The 23,846-nt window shown below is 39.6% G+C and overlaps 1 protein-coding gene and 1 long non-coding RNA gene across 3 annotated transcripts; one reads left to right on the top strand and one right to left on the bottom strand.

Annotated features, from left to right (window-relative positions):
* Positions 1-289: 289 nt before the first annotated feature.
* ckmb (creatine kinase, muscle b) lies at positions 290-9,317 on the bottom strand. Its single transcript, XM_042486204.2, has 9 exons — positions 9,160-9,317; positions 7,584-7,696; positions 7,242-7,338; positions 5,202-5,356; positions 4,645-4,777; positions 3,868-4,039; positions 3,193-3,316; positions 2,483-2,672; positions 290-849 (listed from the first exon to the last, which is right to left on the bottom strand). Exons 2-9 carry the CDS (start codon positions 7,674-7,676, stop codon positions 671-673), a joined length of 1,143 nt encoding a protein of 380 aa, XP_042342138.1. The 5' UTR covers positions 7,677-7,696; positions 9,160-9,317; the 3' UTR covers positions 290-670.
* On the top strand, positions 5,242-23,617 carry LOC148189442 (uncharacterized). Of its 2 annotated transcripts, XR_015776856.1 has the most exons (4): positions 5,242-5,383; positions 5,715-5,923; positions 20,221-20,339; positions 22,047-23,617. It is a non-coding gene; the product is annotated as an uncharacterized LOC148189442 (long non-coding RNA). The 2 variants fall into 2 exon arrangements; XR_015776857.1 differs by lacking the exons at positions 5,242-5,383; positions 5,715-5,923 and adding an exon at positions 7,256-7,365 and having other exon boundaries at positions 22,047-23,581.
* Positions 23,618-23,846: the final 229 nt, after the last annotated feature.

The following is a 23,846-nucleotide window of genomic DNA, read 5'->3' as shown; positions in this document are numbered from 1 at the left end:
TTTCTGTAAATATTTATGTATTCTCAAAATAAACCTGCATATTTATTAGATAGTTTATACTTTTTTTTCTAAGTTTCTTTCTTTATTATTTCCATTATTTATTGAGTAATTTCTTCTTTTTTTTATTTTGGCAAATGTTGTCCTCCATAGTCTGTGTCCAGTATTTTTTATGGATTTTGTTTACTTGTGCACATATTGAAATGTACTTTATCAGTTTATGTAAGCATCACTGTGAATCTGTAATGAGTGGCTGGAAAATGTGTGTTAAGAAAATATGAGAGAGAGAAGGTTTGATTGTTACATGGGGCATAATTTAATTGTCCAGTTATATTTTACAACCAAAAAAAGTTTTCATTTTGGTGCGTATACATAGCCGTGACCAGACTATGCATGGATTGATCCCAGGATGTTACAAAGAAGATGGGGAGAGAGATGATTGAAGTGACAGGAAATTAGAAACCAGAGAAGCAGGAAAGGAAAAGATGAGGAAGAAAGAAAGGAAGGAGCAGAGACAGAAATGTGGAGTGTCCTCTTGATGGAAAGAAGTAAGCAGGAAGTAGCCAGTCGGCCGAAACCAGTAAGATAACTTTACAACCAGGCTACCAGTTCATTTTTTATCATGTAAAAAAAAAAAACAGACAGTCACTCGGTCATTGGTTGTCTGTCCTCTTTACTTCTGGGCGGGGATCATGCCATCGATGGACTCTCCCTTCTCGAGCTTCTTCTCCATCTCAATCATCAGCTTGACGCCATCAACCACCAGCTGGACCTGGTCCACCTCGGAGGAGCCCAGACGGTCAGCGTTGGAGATGTCGAACACGCCACCGACGGAGGCTGTGTCCACACCACCTGGAGGGACAGGAAGAAGGGGAGCACGCTGAGTCCTCTGTCTACCATGTCACCCAGAACATGAAAACTTTGTGGAGAACATGTATGGTCAGGAGACAACGGGGACAGGTATGCAAAAGGCCCTGCCACCTTTCCTACATAAATATCCTACTATTTTTTTCATATATTTAATCTAAGTCACTTTACATGTGATCTAAATTTATATTTAATAGAACGTGAATTGTTTTTTCTTCTTTTTTTAAAAGTGAGAACGCTTCACAATTTTGGCATCCTTGCACGTGAATTGGTTTAAAAAAAAAAAAAAAACAACATTGACTTTTTCCCGCCATGTTTAGGCATTTAGGACAACAAGTCAGCAACTTAACTAATGTGGTCAATGCTAGTATACTCGCCTGGCATGCTTTATAGTTAAATGTCTGCTTGCTTGCTACAGCTAATAGATGCATATGCTAAAATGTGCAACTACCAAAAGGAAATCTTAGCTACTAGGAACAAAATAGCGAAATATATAACTGTCAGTTGTTGACACTTTCCATGCTTTCCACCATTTCTACTGCCCTGAAACGTCGCGCTAACGTCACAGCTCTCAACATTTCCCAATTTTCCCGCTCATAATTACGACTGTAAGTAAGCACATGAAGGCAGCATCGGTCTTTATGTGTCTCTCTAGTTTTGTGCCCTTTAAGTAATATGAGTAAGTACTGAGTAACCTCAATAGTTTTTGTGTCTGAGGTTATTTTACTTTGTTTGTTGTCAATTTTTGTTTCTTTATAGTTATTGTCTGTCTGTGGTTGTAATCTCTCTGTAGTTTGTGTCTTTTGTCATTTTGCATCTCTTTATAGTTTTGCGTCTGTTTGTTGTTATGTGTCACTTTGTAGTCATTTTGTGTCTGTGAATCTTTGTGGTTGTTTTGCCACTTCATCTTTTCTGTAGTTGTCACACGTCTTCTTGTGTCTCTTTGCAGCTGTTTCACATCTCTTATGTGCCTCTTTTTGGTTGTTTTCTGTCTTTTCTTAGTTTAGGGTCTTGTTTTTTTGCAGCTGTTTAACAAATATTTTGTCTATTTGTAGTTGCTTTGCATCTTCTTGTAGTCATTTTCTCTCTCTCTCTGTGGTCATTTTGTGTCTCTTTGCAGCTGTTTTGCATCTCCTTGTGGCCATTTTATCTTTCTTTCTCATTTAGGGTCTCTTTCTGTTGAGTGGCATATTGCAGGTGAAGGCTAGGGGGGCCTGTCCCCTGTAAGTAGTAGTCCATCAATGTATGAACATACTTGCTAACCCCAAAAAGACCCCGAGAAAGAGGTGACACTGACTGAATATTCCCGTGAAACTAACTGGAGTTTCGCATGAATGTTTCAATTAAACAAATTTATTTTCAGCAAGAAGTTCTCCCTTATAATTAATTCTGAGATGCGGAGGGAAAAACTATTTAAGTTGACTACCTCCTGAAAATGTATCTCTCAGGATATGTTGGATATTCAGGAAAGAGACGTAGAAGATAATGATGATATTAACTAAAAAACAATTGGAGCAGATTATACAAAATAATCTAATTTAGAAAGCTTTTGAAAACTTGTGACTATCTTGAGTCCATTTAACCTGTTTTTCTTACTTTTTTTTTTGTTTTGTTTTACCTGTGCCACGCTTCTGCAGACGCAGCCTGGTCAGGATCTCCTCGAACTTGGCGTGTGTGCTGAGCTTGGGCAGCTTGACGTGCACACCACCGCGCAGGCCGGTTCCCAGGTTGGAGGGGCAGGTCAGGACGTAGCCCAGATGCTCGTTCCACATGAAGCCATGGTTGTGCTTCTTGAAGATCTCCTCAATCTGACCAGTGAAGAGGAAAGTGAAATTAATAATGCATGATTGTAAAAAACAACAGATTTTTCTAAATGCTAACCAGACCAACCAGTTAAAATGAGCTGCATTTTTACCAGATGTAACATTAAATGGATACATTAATGCAATAGTAGTTATAATTAAATAATATAATATACGGTATTCTGAAAGGGACCATTCTGCATAAGAAGTACTTTTACTTTTGGTGCTTAAAAGTATATATTGATGTTTTGTACTCTTACTTAACTATGTATGTAATGTATTTTTACACTGTTTCAGTTAATACAAGATTGAAGTACTTGTTCCACCAAGTACTTGTTCCACCACTGATGAAAGGTCTGTATAAAAAGGTTTAATAGTTAGACAGTGTACGCAGCACAAAGAAAGAAACCATAGAAAGCCGTTTTGATTATGGGAGGTGAATTTAACTCTTGTACCTGGTTAAATCGCGCAGATTTATGTGTCTGCAGAACTGTAAAAAAATGCATGCATGTTTTTGTGTTTTCACCTTCTGCAGGCCGACGCAGAAGCGTCTGAAGACCTCCTTCATGTTGCCTCCCAGCTGCATGGAGATGACACGCAGGTGATCCTCCTCGTTCACCCAGACCAGGAAGGTCTTGTTGTCATTGTGCCTGAGGGGGGAAAATTCAGCTCAGTTTCACTTGATTCACACATACAGAACATAATGTTCATGAGCCAGTAATTTGACCCAACAATGCATGAATACAGTTTTTTTAAAGAGCATCACAGAAAGGTGAAGAAAACACTATTGCTCACAATGAATAATCTGAGCTGCACAGTGGTGGATTTACAGGATGATAGGCCACTGTAAAGGGCAGTGTGCCCTACAGCTGTGCACACTGTGCTTCAGTATTCCTGACACACTTTAACAGATGTTTGAAAAAAGGAATAATCAGGATTTTAAATATTAGGGCTGTGGGAGGAAGAGACAGATGGTGAGGTCTTAAAGGTTGGCTTGGGGAGGGCAGATGGAGCTCAGAGGGGGTCGTTTGTGTAGTGAGTGTGTGTTTATATAGGCACAGAAAATCTGCTTTTACAGTTGATAATGGCATCTGATTATTGTTTTTGCTTTCTAAACTGGGGGGACACAATAGAGTCTAATTTGTAATCAGATTTTTTATGTCATTTCTTATCTGTGTGTGTTTGTGTGTGTGTCTCTTACCAGATGCCTCTGGCGTCGGGCCAGTCACGGGCCATACCAGCGCAAGTCAGCAGGGGGGACACGGGCTTGTCGAAGAGGAAGTGATCAGCGATCAGCTGCTCCTGCTCGGCGTCGGTCATGCCGTCCAGGGGATAGTACTTTCCCTTGAACTCACCCTCTAGGCTGGCCAGAGCTGAGAGGTGAGAACAGAGGGCAGGAGTTAGACAGTAAGATCCAGAACATTACTCAAGTAAACGCGCTAATACCACACAAACTTCCCATGTTTTTGAAAGTATTTTTCCCGTTGCCAATTTGTCCAGGTTTTAAAGGGTTAACTGATAACTGATGGTCATTTTCTCTATTATTCCACTGATTGTTTGGTTTGTGAAAATGAATACAAATCTCAAAATTATTCAAATGTTTTAAAAGAAAAACAGTAAATCTTTAAAATTTGTGAAGCTCTAACCATGAAATGTGTTTACACACAAAAAATAATAAAATGGTTGCAAACTGCCCAGCTGTTTCAGCTGTACTTTCAGAAACTGTAGTTTAATTTAGAACAAAATTAATATTTTATAAGCTCTTTGTAAGTTTTGTGTATCTGTGAAGTAACAAAGTCTGTCTTATAAATTTAGTGAAGTTCAAAGTACAATATTTCCCTTTAATATCTGGTGGAGTAGAAGGTAGCACTAAAAGAAAAGACTCAGATAAAGTACAAGTACCTCAAACTTGTACTTAAGTACAGTAGTTGAGTAAATGCACTTAGTTACATATGACCAGTGATATTTTGACACTCACCCTCAATGGACAGCTTCTCAATGGCTCTGCGCTCTCCACGGCTGTTGTGGGGGGGCAGGGTGAATCCCTTGATGCTGCGGCCGGTACGGACACGGCTGGACAGAACGTAGTTGGGGTCCAGGTCATCACCACCCTGAGAGACAAAAGGGCAACAAGCAACTTGATAAGAAATTAAATTGCTAGAAAGTAGTTGTTCCAGAAAATTATTTTTAAAAAAGCTAGGGTAAATTGTCTACGGAAAAAAATATTCTTTATTTTGATAATTACATATTTAAAATACATACATATTTAAAATTATGTTGTGTTATGTTGTTAAATGTTATGTTAAAAGTCTTTTTTGTTTTGTTTTGTTTTGGTTTTTAAAAGAATAATTTTCATGTTTTTTTTTTTTTTTGTTCTTTTTTTTACAAATTTCTTGCTAATTTTTGGTTAATTTCTTTTGTTGCTCATCACCTTCTTTCCATGTTTTTGAAAGAAATCCCGTCAAGTTGCTCAGGTCTCAAACGGTTAAAGCCGTGCTGATCTATAATACAATGAAAATGACAATATCTGCTCACCTTCAGGTTCTCGAAGTTCAGGTCGGTCTTGTGCTTGTCGGTGGGCTTGTATCCACCGTGACGGTCGGAGATGATGGGGTCCAGCAGGTCCTTGAAGACCTCGTAGGACTCCTCATCACCAGCAACGCAGCCCACGGTCATGATGAAGGGGTGACCTTGGGGACACGAGGGAGGAAGAGGAGGTTTGTGATATTAATGCCCAGTTCAGATTAAAGATTATATGTGAGGAGGCAGGGACGTAGCACCCTTTTTCTGGGCCCTGTACATAAGCTGTCTGTGGGGGCCCCCTGTCCTCCCTCTCTTGATTCTTGTCTCTTTCACACACTTTTGAATATTTTGTTTTACATGTTTTTACTTTGTTTAAAGACTAAGCCCACCCAAGGGTGGAATAAACCAATTTGTGCCTTTAAAGCAACATTATGTAGCTTTTCCACCTTAAATAGCAGTTTCAAAGTTGAGCTAGTCATACACTGACTTTCAATAGTGAGAATGGTGTCTGTCCCACTCCCACAGAGCGCCCTGGTCGTCTGCTTTCGGCACTTTGTAACTTGGCCAGTGGGCCGCAGAAGTGCGCAGTACTGCTTTATGGCGCTACAGCACACACCAGCCTTCAGCTCGGAAAAACGGCAGTTTGCTCGTCTCAGTACTGTTTGATAGAATGGCCGAGGCTGAGAGACGGACGAGGACGGTGACAGAGGAAGCTTGGAAGAGAAAAAAAAGAGGTGAGTGAGCAACCTAGCTAGCAATTTTTGGTTCTAAAAATGTTCTGAGAATGGTACAATGCAACTAATGCAATGTTTTAGTGGCATTTTCAGTGGCAAGTTTTCTTTTAGTTCTGAGAATGTTCTTCCTAAAGTGAGAGTAACATTCTCTATAAACTGAAATCTATCTAAAAATGTTTAAAATGTTGTTTTTTTTGTTAACAAGTCACATCACATTATAATTTCATTAAAAAAGAAAAAAAGGTCTGTAATCTCAGTCCTCAACATTTTCTAAATGTTACTTTGAAAACGTTCTTCCTGTGTTCTCATGTAACATTGTGGGAAAGTTTTATAAAAGAAAATTATCTATGATCTGTCATCTCTCAACATCACCAAAACATCCTCACAATGTTGCAGTTCTAACGACATGTCTTAGTCTCAAAGGAATGTTATTTAAAATAATGAACATCCATAAAACGTTCTTTAAACATTAGATTCAAATGTGTTCTTTAAAACATTATTGCAACTTGTAGGTAATGTTAGCCAATGTTATGGGAACGTTCCCTGCTTGCTTGGCATGAAGCTGGACTTTTACATGTTGGCGGGAGTTTCAGGCCTTTAAGTCTGACACCAAGCTAGCTCCGTTACTGTCAGACAAGTAAATGATATGCTCTTTTGCAAGCTTTATGTTGGTTGTTGCACTTTGTTGTTGTTGGCTCTGTTATCATAGTTATCAGGTTGTTATTTTTTATAATAAATTTGGCAATATTTCTGTATCTCGTCAATTGACATGATTCTTTGGCCTCTCAGAACGTCTTTGCCGGCTTTGCATCCCTCAGCTTGTCGTCAAATGCACGTTGTCTGTGAGGGGGAGTTGTAACAGTGCTATGATTTAAAACAGTGGAGTTGCACTTGAAGACCATCAGTGGGTGCCAAAGGGCACGGAACAGAAATCCTACATGATGTGGCTTTAAGGGGTTGTCCTGCTGTTTTAAGTGCACTTTCTGTTTAGCAGAGAGTGATGACTTTTAGAATATATATTTATGCGCAGGTTTTTGCCGTGCCCTTATTCTGTGAGATTTCTTTTTTAAGTTTGTGTCGTAAATAATTATCGAAACTTTATGAAACAACAATTGAATGAATGAAATGCTGAGATTTCAGCCTAATGTAGAGTTTTCTCACACCCCTGAAAATCACCCCTGAAAACCAAGAAAGCCTTGTGACCTCCCATGAAGCTTTGAAGACATCTAGTGAGGGTCATGAATTATTTGCTTCAGTTCATTTGAGTTCCCCTGTCTTTGGTGGTGCGTTTTAATTGTGATGTCATGCTCCTTCTTACCGGGGTTGTCAACACCAGTCTGGATGACGTCATCCACGGTGAAGCCACTGGGGGTGGACTTTCCCCTCAGCTTGCTGTAGATGTCCTTGGTCAGCACCTGTGAAGCAGATGACACCCAGTGCAGGTCAGTGATTGTGTCACATGATGTCCACTGTCGTTTTTTTAAATTGTGCTTGTCACAGTGAAGAATTTTTAGGTGACTTGTCTCATCTGAGGTACATTTTGGAACAGAAAAGTCACACCTTTCTATAAAGCAATATGCTGCAGTTTATAGGTGCCTGTTGCAGGATGTGTGTTTTGGGTTGTGCGGCCATGGGCCAACCATGTCTGTAGATTTTGTACCTTGGCCATGTGGTTGTTGTGCAAGGACAGATCGGGATACTCGTCATCCACAGAGAACTTCATCTTGTAGTCGTTGTGAACGTTCTTCGCCATGGCTGCGATTCTTACTCCACCTGATGAAACACGAGCAAAAGAGGTATTATTTGTGCAAGTCTGCAGTGCCTGTAGACTCATTTGTAGTATATTAGTGTTATTTGAATGACTTTGGTCTGTACCATAATCAGGCACTTTTTTCCTTATTGAGTTAAATCAGAGGAATGTTATCGAAGCAGCCCTAAAAAAATGTGGTTTTATAGTTTTACTTGCTACAAGATGTATTTGTCAAAAAATGATGTTTCTTTGATGCATAGCAATGAATACCATTTTCCTTTTCTGGTATTTCTCCATATTTTTCAAGTGCCTTATCTATGAGTCTTCTGGTGAAGAGAAGAAACCTTCTCATTCTCCTCTCTTTCTGTCTCACTCTTTTCTCTCTCTGTCAGCTGTTCTGTCTACATGCTGCCTCTCTGACTGTCTCGCCACCTGTCCCCCTCTCACATGGAGGATTATTAATAGCGTGGCCGTGACGCCTCTTGTCCTGCACCCCTCCCATCTCTCCAGGGGAGCTACAGGAATGATCCCTCTTCTCTCTCGCTCCATTCAGCCTCAGACTGATGCAAACTTAGTGGCCGAGCTAAGCTGTGATACATCGATAGCAGAGGAAGTACTTTGTTACAAGAAGCAACAAAACTTTAAAACTGAGTCAGTGTTTCAAAGCACAGAAATGCAGATGCTTAAAATGTCAAGTGGTTTTAATTTAGTAATATTTGACATTTTTTCTTTTTGTTTTTTGCTTTGCATTGTAATTGATCTATAAAAGCCTTTTTGAAGACATAATTTACCACCCAAACAATCACATGTCTCAAGTTTGGAAGTTTGTAAAAACAAAATGCTTTCAGAAAAAAAAATGTAAATGCAGAACTGCAGCTGCAGAATCAGTCAGAACAAACCGACAGCTGATCTCTCTCTCCGTCAGACAGAGGTCAAAGTCAGTTGCTGGAGGTGCGATTGATTGATGACACCTGGTGCACTCAAAGGTCAAAGCATTGCATGCCTCACAGATGGCCCCGCAAGTTCCATGACTAAATCAAGCACTCCTAAACTATTCAAAGACACACATCAGGTCTGCCCTGCTAGTGTCAGCAACAGCTGATAGTCACAACTGTTTCAGTGACACTGCATCGCCGCACACATAACTGTCCTTTTACCAGTGGATAGTGCTACCGGAATCCAAGTTTCACTACAGTGAGCACTGATCGAAGAACAAATCAGAGTCAATTTTAGTAGTTTCCATATCAAGAAAAATGTGCAAAACTTTGGAGGAATCCAAGACAAAAATGCAAGGAGAGAAAAAATTTCATGGCTCCAGAGGTCACCAATCTGTCTGACAGATATTTGGTTAAAAATGTTTTTAAAAAAACAATCTGGTTTTCAGGAGGTTTGGTCAGGAAGAGGTTTCTGTCCGCACTTAAAGAAAAATCACCACAGTTATCCCCTTGGATTTTTGAAAAAGGCTTTCTAATGCATCAGTTTTTACCTGCTTTGGAGAAAAGAAAGAGGTAACAGATCCCGGGATCAGATCCTGTCCACCAAATGTAGGGGTTGCCCAAATCTGCCAGGTGATGGGCTTAAGCTTTTATACCCAGATCTCTGTCCCTATTGGACGATTAGACACAGGGTCCCCTCATCTGATTGGTTGTAGGGGGTCTTCTGTGCCCGGGTGAGTTTCTAAAAGGCAAGAACGAACAGACAGCTGCAGCCACCCGGTCCAACCTTTCACCTGCTGCCTGCTCGTAGCTGCTGAGAGCCTGCAGGACGTAACAGTGCTGGACAGCAGCGCTTACATGCACACTCATACATTTATCACACATTTATATATTCAATGCATGCACAGTCATTATTGAAATGTGGTGAAATTAGATTCGCAAAATCTCTGCAGTGAAGGCAAGGTCCAGTGTTTTAACCTTGTGCCGAGTGATTTCCAATGACACTAACTGTAGAAAAGGCTTAAAATCTTCATATGATGGTTAAACTGCATCAAAAATTTGAATTTCAAATCCAGCTTAGTCGCCCAGGATAAAATGTCGGCCATGTACATTTCTGCACACCACGGATATGTTACATTTGTACATTTCATATGTATGACAGAGTTCAGATTACATGTATACGAGCTGAGTTTCTCATGAGGAGGAGGGAATGGTGGATATCGTGACACCGTGGCGAGACGGCTGCTAGGCAGCAAAACAGCAAGCCACCGTTGAAGACAAACAAATAAAAAAACTGTTGTCCTGCTGTGTTTGTGTCAACCAAACTGTGTATTTTAGGTCTAGTGTGTAGGATTTAGTGGCATCTAGCAGTGAGGTTGCAGTACTGACACTTCTTGCGTGTCAAGCGTGTAGGTAAACTAAAGTGGTCGACACAAAAACATGAATGGCCCTATCAAGAGTCAGTGTTTGGTTTGTCCATTCTGGGCTACTGTAGAAACAACATGGCATGCTCTGTAGCGAGGACCAACTCATCACAGTGTAAATAGACCTCGATATAAATGGGTAATTTTAATTTAGCAATAAAAACACAAACGTCTCACATTTTCAGGCGATTTTACACCAACAGACATATAGTTATGAATATTATATTCCATTTCGGCCAATATATTCCCCTTAATCCTACACACTGGACCTTTAAGCCAAAACATAATGTTTCCCCAACCAAGTGCTTTTTGTGCCTAAACTTAACCATGCATTAACCACAGCACTGTTGTAACATAAAACATTTGTAACATTTCAACAAATCCGCACTATATGAAACTCAAATTTAACATATCCGGGGTTCACAGAAACATTAAATGCAAACATTTTTTTTCTGGCAACTGAATTGCTAAATCAGATTTCCATGCAGTGGAATTAATATTGCAGTAATTCATATGTCCAGTATTTACAGAATAGTAAAATTACATGAAAATTTTAAAGCACATCCAATTAACATTTTTTTTACATTAAAGTGCAGCTTTATGTTTGATAAGGGATCAAGCTGTTTTGAACAGGTCTGTTTAAGAGGAGCAGGTGGCTCTGATGGTTTGGCATGCGTGCACGTGTACTGTACTGAGTCTCTCCTCCATGTTTCATAAGTGTCCTTGGGTAAGTCAGTGAAGCAGAGTATCTGGAAATCTGTCATCATATTTAGGAGTAATAGTAACCGTGTTGTCTTATATTACATCATCATAAAATTCAAGATTATAGATTGGATTTCTGTATCTGTATGTGTAACTTTCAGATTTGTGCTACTGCTGCCTGTGTTGAAAGTCATGTAGTGATGCATAGTGACAGGCTGTCCAAACTTCAGACATTTGGCAAGTGAGCGCAGAGAAACCATGAATTCCAGTGTGTTTGTATAGGTATTAAAATGTTTGAGTATTTGTAAGTGCACAGCTTGCTCAGCCCGTCTTGAGTGTGTGTGTGCTCTGTGGTTTTCTGAGAAGTTTCATATTCACACACAACTGTTAAAATTGGTACTTTGAAAGTACGGAGCATATGTTGTGAATAGTCATGGAAATCTTTATTATAGGTCCTGAAAAGTAATGGAAAAGTTTTGAAATTTTGTCCATGAAAATGTTTGGGGACCCTGAGTATCACTTTGTGTCCATTGCAAAGACCATTACTCAGACCTGTGCTCCCAGAGGGTGATACTCTACAAATTATATATACTAATTGTGAAACCTTGAGTCCAGTTCTTCACTGTATGAGTGCCAGCATCATTACCCCACACCGGTAATGTGATAGACCTGACTAATCTATCTGCAGACACATATTAAATCATACACACATCATGTGACAAAGTAGAAATTGCAGGGTGGAGCTGAGAGACACTGACGCAGACAGCAGTCTTACATAGGATCCAGGTTTCCCCAAAACATAACAGAGAAGAAGAGCGCAGATGTTTATTATACGGATACATTAACTATTAAAGCACATACTTTCAGTATAAGCCTGTAGTGCACGAGCCTCATGGGCTCATAGATCCCTGAAAAAAAGAGCTTTTTTTGCTTCATGTATCAATGAGCAGGTCTCATAGGAATGAACGGGGCCCCGCCTCCATGGCTGTATCCAGACTCTCTTAATATATTCTGAATTTATGAAAACATTATTGTCCACAAATGTGGAAATGTATCCATGCATTAAACTCGTTGAACCGGAGCATTATGCTGATGATGATCAATTCTATAAACCAAATAATCACAACTAGTTTCTTAACATATAAATGTGGTTATTCAAAGTCAAGTGATGGATATCCCTCAACTTTATGCGATAAACTGGCTAAATGAACAACTTTTCAGGTGACTGTTGTGTTCATGTCAGCTCCAGTTTCACAGCTGTAGCGTGACCAGTTTTTGGCTTTGTCTTCAAATTATGAGTACATGACGTGTGACGCCAGTAGTTGTGAGATACCATCGTGGACTTGTAGCAACCTAAAATGATACATTAAGACTATTTCACACATAAAAGTACACTGTTAGCCTCCACTAAATCCTATATCACAAAGCCCCATCAGTAACACTCAAAGGTCACGCTGACTGAAGCATGATATGTGCTGTGTGTCTTCTGCTCATTCAGACCAGTTACTTCTGTAGGTATTTTGCCTCTGTGGAACAGATCCAGTATCCCAGTTTAGACTGTCATTGTATCCTTCAGCACCCCACACCCTTACCACCCTCCACAGCCCTAGCACCCTGCAGCTGCCCCGGGGAAACAGGCACCAAGGACAGTTATGTAACCAGGAACACTGTGAATCATTTATAGTGATTCCAACTGAATCTCATAAACAGAGTGTGCAAAAATCAATCAATGGTTTAACTCTTTAATGGGGTTAGTGTGCATATTATCCAAAATCATATTTAAATGTAATGCATTTAAAGTCCTCTTAAGTCTTTGTGAGGAAATTTTAGACAAGAGGTTCTGATCCATATGAGGGAGCAGGATAAGGGAGGAAATGGTTTGCACAGACCACTCTGTGTTATGAATTGCATATGAGATTGTAGAGTTGGTAAAGTTTGTGCATTCGCAAATGTGTGCATGCATCCATACATGCATACAGGCGGTGGAAACTTGCACATTAACCCTTTGAAACCTGCATCGACATCAGTTTTCTTGTGCTGCCTTCAGATGCCTTTCACAAGCATTTAATCCTTTGAAACAAATTGTGAACAAATTGGTTTGATTTCTTTCAAAACATGGCAAAAAGGCAACCAGCAACTTGGCATGAAATGTCCTGCAAATTGCACACACACAAAAAAGTGAAAGGTGACAAGACACTGTATTATCAGTAACTTGGAAAAAATGTTAACAAAAATATATTAATGATTATTATAACTATACATATAAATTAAGGTTATAGGATTGATGTATATGTATATAGATGTATATTTATTATTTATATATATTCTTATTTTTTATTTTGGATACTTTCCTGTTTCCTTCCCTGTTTTTTTTTTTTTTTCTTAATTTTCTTGTTACTTTTTACCAATTTCTTGCTAATTTTTTTGGGTCATTTCTTGTTAAGATGCTCATCGCCTTCTTTCCATGTTTTTGAAAGTATTCAAGTCAATTTGCTCAGGTTTGAAAGTGTTAAATATCTGCATAATATCGTCTTCCATTTAATACGACCTCTGTAAAGCTAATATTGTTAGATTGTTGTTGAAAAGTTTTCAGCCTTTCTGGTATTTTTTGGGTGTTTGCTTTTAATTTGACATTTGAGGTTGTATATGTAGTATGTGATTCTGTTAATATGTTTAGATGCATTATGTGTGTGAGTAAACGCACATACATACAAGAAGTCATGGTATTAAAGAAGTTTATTTAGTTCTGAAGCATTCATTGCATGTATTTTATAAAGTTTGCCTGAGCTGGTTGTCCTCCCGATAGCAGATTCTTATTCACAGCAGGGCGCCTTAGGGAGCAGTTGAGGGTTACATGCATTCACACATTCACACATGGGTGTTGCCAGGAACAACTGGCAGTCTTGACAACTGACGGCTTCCACTGACGCACATTTGGAATGTTTCTATCTACATTATACAGCAACCTATAGGTCCGTATTTTGTCCTTGTGGTTCCTGTTGTGAGAGAGACGAGTGAAAGAAAACACAAAAATGGTTTATGTAAAACACAGTATGACAAGAATTAAAAAAGTACAAGATGTGGTCCTCCTGAAGGTTAGTTGTTGTGCTTCTTGTTGGTGTTTATCATGACACTGTGTTTCACAGACTTGATGTTAGTGTTGTGTTGTAAACTTGAGCTGAACACCTCTATGCTCCACATTTAAAGATATAACTTCATAAAACTCAAAGTAATTCTTTGATGAAAGAATCTGATGATCTCACGAAACAGCAGAAGCCCTCATACCTTCTTTGGATTCCTCAGATATGACCGGGACTTACTGTTTCAGACATTTGAGTCCTGAACCAGAGCAGGAAAAAATCATGTTAACAGTTTGGGGAGCACCACAAATAGACCCAGGCATTTGTAAGACGACTCTGTCAATGTGTGCATGTTAAGATGGTCACACGATGAAAAGTGCTGCAGTGGAATGAGCCGGGCTGAATGAAAAGGCGTGACCGTGTTTTGGCCAATGAGATGTGAGGCTTTGTGTATGCTTGTACACATCATTGAATCTTTTTCTATTTCCTCTACAACATATGTTTACACTGTGTGATACTGATTAGCTGCACCAGATATGTTATGGAGGAAAAATATTGCTGCCTGGGTTGTCGAGGTGGATTGTTGTGTCGCTGTGTCACCCGCTTCTCATTTGCTTGAGGCCTGGGCTTCAGTTTAATAGTCTTTTTCTGCCTCGCAATGCCTCCGTTCTAATCTCCTTCAGCATAGGACACACTGGACCATCCAAAGCCAAAAGAAATAAGAAATTGCCATCCCACAATTCTTTACAGCAGCAACATTTAGAGCAGCACAACCATTCAGTTGTTCACAAAAACAAACGATATGCCTTTTCTACTAAAACATTTGATACTAATATCAATAAATATGAGTGGACAGGAGAATGAGGAGCCATTCTCAATGTGTAAAATCACTTTGGTTCATTTTTGTGACTGGTGGCCTTTTTTTTCAATTTGAAATTTCATTGTGATGATGTAGTATCTAAGATTCTCTTAAGTCCATGTTCATAACATTATTGTTTCACCGTGCCTCACTAGAGAGAGTTTAAACATGGGGCAAAACCACATTCAAACGTCAAACAAAACAAAGCACACAACGGCGCCTTCTTGCCAACTGTTACACACTTTTTCAGAGTGAAAGCCCTTATTGATATTTGCTGTTGCTGCTGTGTAGTCTGGCTTGCACTTATATTGCCACTCGCATCACTCAACATCAGTGTGGGATGCTTATATTTCAAATGATTTATTGGAGTAAGCCAACACACTGTCACAAAGTTGACATTTTACTCAAAGTGAGACCACATAGCACTTTTTTGATGTTCTTTGCGAAGCATTTCAAAGTCTGTGGCTCAGGACTCACTGCCCGCATGTGCACTGTGCAACATGTGTCAGATGCGTCGATGAACTGCTCAAGCTTGCCTTTTTCTCTTTTTTCTTGCTTGCCTTTCTTCTTTTTTTTCTTGTCCACACAGCTGGCATTGTTGCTACGTCGCTGTTGCTGTCAGCTAGTGTAAATTAAGCTTTTTTCTCGTGTGGTTAGTGCAGAGTCATGGGCACATTATTATTTTAACGTTTAGCATTTAAACGTTTAGCAGTTGGCAGTGAACACTGTGTAGATTTGTTTATTATACACGAAGAACATAATTTGCATGGCATAATTTTTATTAAACATTTAAAAACTTAAATTATTTCCTAATGTTGTTGACATCACCTAATTTGATGACAGAATCATCACAGGCTGAACAGCTGAAAGTGTTCTCATAGTTGTGAAATGAGTAGTTGTGTTTGGGTGCTGAACTGCCTAAAAGAATCACACTATTGATTATTCACCCATCTGCGCTGGGCATCGTTATACAGCTTCTAATTCGACTGGATTAATTTATCTGATTTTTGTATAATAATTTGAATTTCGATGATTTGGTGATGGTGAAGGTGGTGAGCCCACACTGAAACATGAGGTACTCATGATGGGTGGGGGGGTGGCAGTTTGCCTGGGGTGAACCGTTGATTTCTATCTTTAGTGCCGCCTCATCAGGTCCTCCCATCTCCGATACCAGCTCACCCGATTGAATTGCATCGACTCAGCTGTCAGTCCGTCTGTCCCCCCTACCATTCCACTGTCCATTCATCTGTTCCCCCACCTTCACTTGACCAGACTTACAAAACTTAAATATTTATCCACTAAAGCAGCAGGACAGCTGAAAAGTAGACAGAATAACTGGACACTGAAGAGAAAACAGTTGGGGTTTAATTGATAACTCAAAGAGGAGAGTATACACATTATACCAGGGATTGACTGGCATTATTTATGATGTGTAATTTTAATGCTTATTTATTCACATATTTATGACATATTTTGGCCTAATCCCAATTCATATTTCTACCCCTAGTCCTTATTTTTGAGTATCACCTTGTCCCTTGGAACATAACTACAAGGGATAGGATATGAAATCCCTCCCCCATGAAATGGGAGAACACTTCAAGACCCTGATTCGTCATCAGTATGCTGGTGTTTACATAAACAAAGTATTGCTCAATGTTGGGAATTTGCATCCTCTGCAGTGGTGATTTCCCTTGCATAACCTACAGGCAGCCTTTTGTGGTTGCCATGACATTTAAAAATTGTCCATAAGTTAATTTTCATGCTTAGTCAATAAAAAAACAACAACTCTGCTTCAGTACCAGGCCACCAGCTGTGCCCTGCACCTCATGCTCCAACCCTGCCAGTCTGCACCACAGATTACAAATAAAAATGGATGATGTGTCTCCATTTAGCCCTACTGTGCAAAAAATGAAGCCAAAATATCCTGGATATGGCTGCTGCCATCTTGTGCTGGTGAAGTCATTTGGAGCCAGAGTCTGTGCAGTAGAGATCTCTGCTGGTGTTGTGTACCTTTCCAACCAACAGTCTGTCCAATCGCAAGCCACACTGCTTTACATCAGTTAAACCGTTTGGTACTGTCAGTCATGACCTTGATTTATCAATATTTAACATCAAATTATTAGGACTGTCCCAAATACTGTTATCTGGGCTCCGGAGCTTTGCCATTAATCAACAATTAATAATCAGAGCTTTGTTTGGTGGGAGCAGCGGGGGGGTGACAGTCACCATGCCGACACCTTGCACCTCAAAGCTTCACTGTATGGTGAGTGAGGGAGAGACTGTGTGCTTCACAGATAAGGTAGCAGAGGGAAACATGGGATCCCGACCCCTGACAGTTTCAGCTATTATGTGAAAACATACCTTAAGCTGGTCAACCAGCAAAACCATCTTAAGCTGGTCAGGCTGTTCTTTTCAGCAGAATTCTTGCATGTTTCATTGAAGAGAATGATGGAACGAAGGCACGCGAGCACGTCAGTTTAGTAGCCTGTCTAGGCAGCCCCTCAGTGGCTTTAAGTTTAGCCTTAGCCGCTATATTGATCTTATGAAAACACGTCTGTGGGTTTCTTTTGCTTGTGCGGCCATCTTGCTGATGATATGTCAGAGCACTTGATTTGAAGTGTGGCTCTAACAAACCTCTGTTTCGAGAGAGGTCTAGTCCTAACACTTCGCCCTCCCCGTCCATCTCATAGAAAACTGGGACACCCTGTACCCAGACGTGAACATGCATAACAGAGGGGTGAGCGTGAAGTGACAGGGGCAAGGGGTGAATTGGGGTTGGGCCTTAATGTCTCAGCCTTAACTACTGTCACAAGTGAAAGCACCCACAAAAATTCAGTTACACAGGTTACTTAAAATCATGCAAATCAAAAAAATAAATAAATCAGGTCAGCTGTAAGTTGGCTCATGTAAGTTAATTCTATAAGTCATTCATTTCTAATTTTACATCAGTGAGATGTTGGAAACTCATGTGGATCACATGTGTCTGCGTGTATATATCCACACAGTTATGTTCACCATGCACACCTGTGTTCTTTTTTTTTGTTCGTGCATATCTTTGTGCACGTTGATGTGCACGTATATATATTTACACACACATCTGACTGCAGAATGTATCGTCATTTCTTCCTGCTGTCGGCTGTCTGTTGGGCGTCAGCAGCAGTATTGTATTGCCAGAGTGAAATCCAACCGCCTGTCTCACCTCAGCATTGAACTGAAACCCCCCACACACACATCACACACACACAAAACATCAGAAATGAATTGAAGGTATTTTTTTATTATCATATTTTCTTGGTGGCTGCATGCAGCAACCCTTTTGTCAAGAATTTGATCTTTTAATCGATTGTGTGTGGATTTAAAAAAAATAGAGGATAAATTGTTTGCATGCACAGTCAACATGCTGTTATTATTTTTAGTGTTGACATTGTAATGATAGGCATTGCTGCTAATGTGTCCTCAGAGTAGGACGCTGCAGCTCTGCAACTGTGAGGTGACTGCAAAATGCAACAGTGCGACATATTCAATCATGATATCAGCTGTCTTATTGATCTGGTGTGTGTGTGTGTGTGTGTGTGTGTGTGTGTGTGTGTGTGTGTGCGCGCTTGCGCACGTCTTTGTGTGTGTGTGTGTGTGTGTGTGTGTGCTTAGCTGATACAGACAAATCAACATCACAGAGAATATTGGAATAACTTTTAAGAATAACTAAAGAACTTTGCAGAACATAAAAGGAAGAAAAGGAAACACAGCATGAGTTAACAATAAATGGAGTCAACAGTTAATGAGTCAATAATACTGGACTTAAGAACAAAGACTTAACAGCTACTATAGAGGTCAGTGGGCTTTATGAAGAGATTTAGAAAGCTGAACTGATTTAGCGAGGCTTAGCTTTTCAATCAGGAGATTTTACATTAAAGCAAATTTTGTGCCCGCTGGTCTTCAGTCTAGACAAACTAAAAAACACAAGTTTTTGCAGTGTTGTCAACAATAGAGAACAGTTAATATTTACCTAAAGAAACAAGCAAAATGACGTACATAACTGAGAAGCTAAATCGTGGAGATAATTGGTTCAGTTCAGGGCCTAATTTCAGTTGTATCCTTGTGGACTCCAGCTATTAGTATATAAATATTTTCACTGCAACAGATGAACAAATAAAGTAGTTTCTATTTTCTGCTCAGAGGTCAAAGGTTGAGGAAAGAATGTGCGGTGGCTCTGCATAGTTTAATGACACTAAGTGAGGAGTCCAGTTCCCAGAGGAAACAACTGGAGAGAAGAGTTAACACTTAAAGTGCTGTATAACAAACCAAGATTAAGATTCAAGACTTTCACACCCAAATCATTTTGTTGCAGTATCAAAAACAGTCAAATAACAAAAGTTGGAACCCAATAATTTTGAATTATTTAATTCTTTGTTGTGCTTTGTACTTGTTATTAGATAACTTCAGATTTATATGACATTTGTTACATCATTTAATGCTATGTAGAGATTAGGCTTGTTCTATTAAATGAAAACAGGTTTTATAGAATGTAGGTTTAAAATGCAATGTTAGGGTGTTAAATGTTGTTCTCATTTTGGTTTTAGTGATTAAACTCAGCCCTGTGAACCATTATGAGGCTGAGACGCACCAAACCAACATCAAAGAACTAGTGACGATGAAGTTGCGTCGCCTGTGTTCCTGCCAAAAGTTGCACTTGAACACACTGCAAAGTCTACAGCTAACAGCCAACTAATAGCTCTCCATAGCAGCAGATAGTGGTTGTCTGTATTCGTCATTCAAAAAGGGAAACTGGAAGACTGACAGGACAGATTTAAGACACTAGTTACCCAGGTAGCACATTGACAATATATCACAATGTTGAAAGAAAAAAATTACTATGCACTTGTGAAGAGTAACACAGTTATGATATGTTTCTGCTAAAGAGCTAGAAGGCAAAAAAGAAACATTTTTTTACAGCCAAAAATTTGCTTCAATCTCATGCCCTCTTGACTTTAGTTGTTTGTTTGCTTTCTTTACTTCTGTTTTTCCTTGTGTGAGAGCTGGACCGCCAATCAGAGTGATTTTGTTTGCTCTTCCGTCTCTGATACTGATTCATCATGCTGAATTGTCCCCCAAAACATCCAACAAGGGCCAACTGGCGCCAACAGTGCTCTATCAGACGCTCTACCCACGGTCCAAAATTGACCAAAAGCTGACTGTCGGCTTGGTGTTTTAGGGCTCTTAGATCTGAGTGTCTGCTGGTACATACAAGACTGCGATCACAAAATTCTGACACAAATTGTGTCAAATCTGTTTATTTGTTCAAAAGTAATAATGGTAAATGAGATATCTTCAAGTCACAATAGATGGGCCAAAAAAACCTGTCAGTGCTGCCTGATTATGCCTTTCATGCAGTTAACAAATAGTATCTGTTGATCAGTATGTGCTGTATGCAGTTGATTTATAACATGTTCAGGAGCTGAAACAAAAACTTTTCCTCACAGTACTTTGTTTTAAGCTGCTGAGAAAGAAGCTTCAAAGTGCTCTCCTCTTATTTCCTGCACCTTTCAGACATCATCCGTCGCTGTCAGCTTCACACTGCTCTGATTTGGGGGGCGCCTTTTCCAACTTCACAAGAACCTGTTCATTTGACCCCCTGACCCTGATCTCAGTCCTGCTGACCCTTATAGGTGAGTATGTGTTGAGCAGCAGGTATTAGAAGGTTGTTTGCAGGAAGCACGGAGGCCTGGAGGAGTCTCCCCGGAGACCAGTGACCTTATATGGCCGACTTACCACGGTCAGTTGCTGGTGCTTCTCTGCCTGCCTGACAGCTGAGCCGTCCGTCAACCCACTCATATAACTGTCACACAAATGCGCGCACACACGCACACACACACACACACACACACACACACACACACACACACACACACACACACACACACACACACACACACACACACACACACACACACACACACTCCTGATAGTTCCTGTTTGTTGGACTGTGTCTCTCTCTGTGAATTTTCATTACATTTGATTTTAAAAAGGAGCACATTTTTTGGCCAATTTATCCTGGAAACCTGCCTGAACATGTTTGTTAGAGTATTGAAAATCATTGTAGTGCTACTTTTATGATCAATTGCATGAGTAGCAAGCTAACTCTGTAACTGGTTGATAAAGGACAGAGCGCCATCTATTGAAACTCAAACTTCACTGGCAGAAACACGAAAGAATAAGAGTGTGGATATATAACTGAACAGGCCGACAGGGCGCAGTCACAGGGGCCCAAGGGGTCAGGAGGCATCTGCTTTGGGGCCTCCTTTTAGAGGTGATTGTTGGAAAGTCAACAGCTTTTTAAATGTTTTTTATTGTTGTTTTTGAGTCTTTTGATATTGAGGTTGTGCTGCTCAAACGCAGTGGTGGGGGTAGAAATCATATCATTTACAAAAGCATAAGTAGTGATACTATGCAAAAAAAATGCCCCATTACAAGTAAATGACCTGCAAAAAATGTACTGGTTAATATTCCTAAAGTATCAAAAGTAAAAGAACTGGTTCCCCACATTTTGTTATGATTTTATTAGATCAGTATTATTAATGCATGAACATGTAAACAGCACTTTATTATTGCAGGAAGTTGCAGCAGAGCTCATTTTAACTACTTCATACCCCCCTCCCCTCAATTGTTTAAGTTTTGAAAATCAAATTCTATCCTATTCTTGCTTGATATGTGACTTAAGTTGCTCAGTAGTTTGGGGCCTCTGTTGTCATATTTTGTGCTTCATAATACCTCATTTAATAGCCTGGGAGACAGGTCTGGACTGCAGGCCAGTCAGTCTAGTACCTGCACTTTTTTACTACAAAGCCATATTGTTGTAACAAGTGCAGAATGTCCCTGAAAAAGACGTCTAGATGGCAGCATATGCTGCTCCAAAACCTGTATGTACTTTTCAGCATCCATGGTGCTCACACAAATGTTAGTGAAGTATAAGTTACCCATGAGCACTTACACACTCCCACACCATCATAGATGCTGGCGTTGAACTTAGCGGCTGGTAACTATCTGGATGGTCCTTTTCCTCTTAAGCCTGGAGGACATGATGTCCATGATTGAAATGTGGACCCATCAGAGCACAGCACACTTTTCTACTGTGTCAATCTATCTCAGATGAGCTCATGCCCAGAGAAGAGGGGGGTGTTTCTTAAATGTAGTTGATATATGGGCTTCTCTTTGCATGGTAGAGTCTTAACTTGCATTTGTCAGTGCAGCGACAAATTGGGTTTACCAACAATGGTTTTCTCATCTTTTTGCTGTATTCTGTTGAATATAAGTCATAAATATATCTACAAATCTTTTTTTTAAAAAAAATATTTTATTTATTTTATCCTTTATAGGACAGTACGCATTGAAAGGAGAGAGGGGATGACATGCAGCCAGGGCCGTCGCCAGGAATTCTGGGCTCCATGAAAACACATCTCATTGGGCCCTATCACCATGGCCCAAGCCAACCCTGCACAATTGTTATAACCACACCGCATTATCTAATGACCCATTAAAAGCAATAAACAACTATAACTTGATATTTACTATAGGATATAGGCCGTCATTTTAGAGTAGACAATTGACAACCACTAGAGGCCTGTATGTTTACCTGAACTCAAAATACCAAAAAAGATTTCCCAAATTTCACTGCCTTTACATAGCAATAATGAGCATATGCTTTTTACCTGCCTACCATGCACAATATTGCCCTTCAGACTGCCAAGTGACTTGTTGAATAACTAGGGTTTATTTGGTATAATCTGACCCCTCAAAGTGAAAAAACCAAAAACTCCAGTTGACCTTCATCAGATTCAGCCACACTTGATGTTATGATCCTTGAAATTGAATACACGTGTTGTAATATTTTATGTTGTAATTTTTTAAAGGCAACATCGCGTCACTTCTAATTCTCTGTGCACCTTTATATTCATTCACTGGTAAATATCTCTTCAGTGAGACGTGTTTCTGCAAGATGGAGAGGATGAAATTCACTAAGTAATGTCCCCGTAATTTCCAACTATTCATTCGTGACCACTGAATTGTTTGTACCATATATAATAGAGTTTTATCCTTCCGTGTTTCAGCAAATGGCATTACCTCCACTTGTTTACAGTAGATCGTTTCATTTATCAGTCCCGTATGTAGTTTGTGTGCGTGTGTCTTTTTGATGTTATGCAGCAGCTGAAGACCTCAGTACGCTTCTTCTCTCCTTTCTGAAGTGTTAACAGCCGCTCCAGTGAGTTCATCTTCTTACTTACCTAATCACTGATGGTTTCTCACAGCTTCTGGGTGTGTGGTAATGCTTTCAAATTTCATAATATAATCCGTATAACTCAGGGTAACCTTTTGTTTTAAGACACTCCTGGTGTCACAGCTGTTTCAGTAGCATTTTAGCCACTTATACTATTGACAAAAGCCTTACATGAACTCACTGAAGTAAAAATCAATCTGATAATACATAGAGTCACTTTATATTTCTGAGTGTTTTATTGAATGCATTAGTAAACCACTGAGGTTTACAGATGAGTGTGACAGTGTGCGCTCAGTGGATGGTTGGGATGGCGACTTAGTGTGGTTTGGTTCCCATCCACTCTCAGGAGTTCGTGGACACAAGGAGTCCTGTCCTGCAACAACAAATCCATCTTTTATGCTCTTTGTGTCATGTGAGAAGGAAATATAACACAATTTCTGCTGGCGGCATCAATGTTAACCAAAATAAAGTTAATAAAGTAATTTAACATCATTAATCTGTCACAGGGTATTTTTAGTTTAGAAAACACTCACTATAACACAATGTATTTTAAGATGTTAGTCATAAGACATATCATAAGTATATGTTGATGTGTTGCTATTTCTGTAATATAAAGATACTCACTTATTTGAAACACAGACGACTTCTCTGCAGCTGTCTTGTTGAGGTGACACTGGCTGTGTTGCAGGAAGGTTGAGTCTCTATAAAATAAATGAATAATAAATATTTAAAGTACAATAGAATGAGTGACATTAATTACATTTGAATCATTCAATAAGTAATATCAAGACTTGCAGGAAAAAGTCTGTTAATGTTTTCATTAACTGTTACCTCTGTCTGCTCTCCAGCTCGTCCTGTGGGACGGATGTAAGCATTTCCTCTCTGTTGTCAAGGTAACAGT

This window comes from Plectropomus leopardus, chromosome 6 (genome assembly GCF_026936395.1).
Source record: "Plectropomus leopardus strain MGB_pleo_1.0 chromosome 6, ASM2693639v1, whole genome shotgun sequence".
Taxonomy (NCBI): Eukaryota; Metazoa; Chordata; class Actinopteri; order Perciformes; family Serranidae; genus Plectropomus; species Plectropomus leopardus.
Note: the sequence above shows the minus strand (reverse complement) of the source record. Positions and strands in the feature narration are given on the sequence as shown.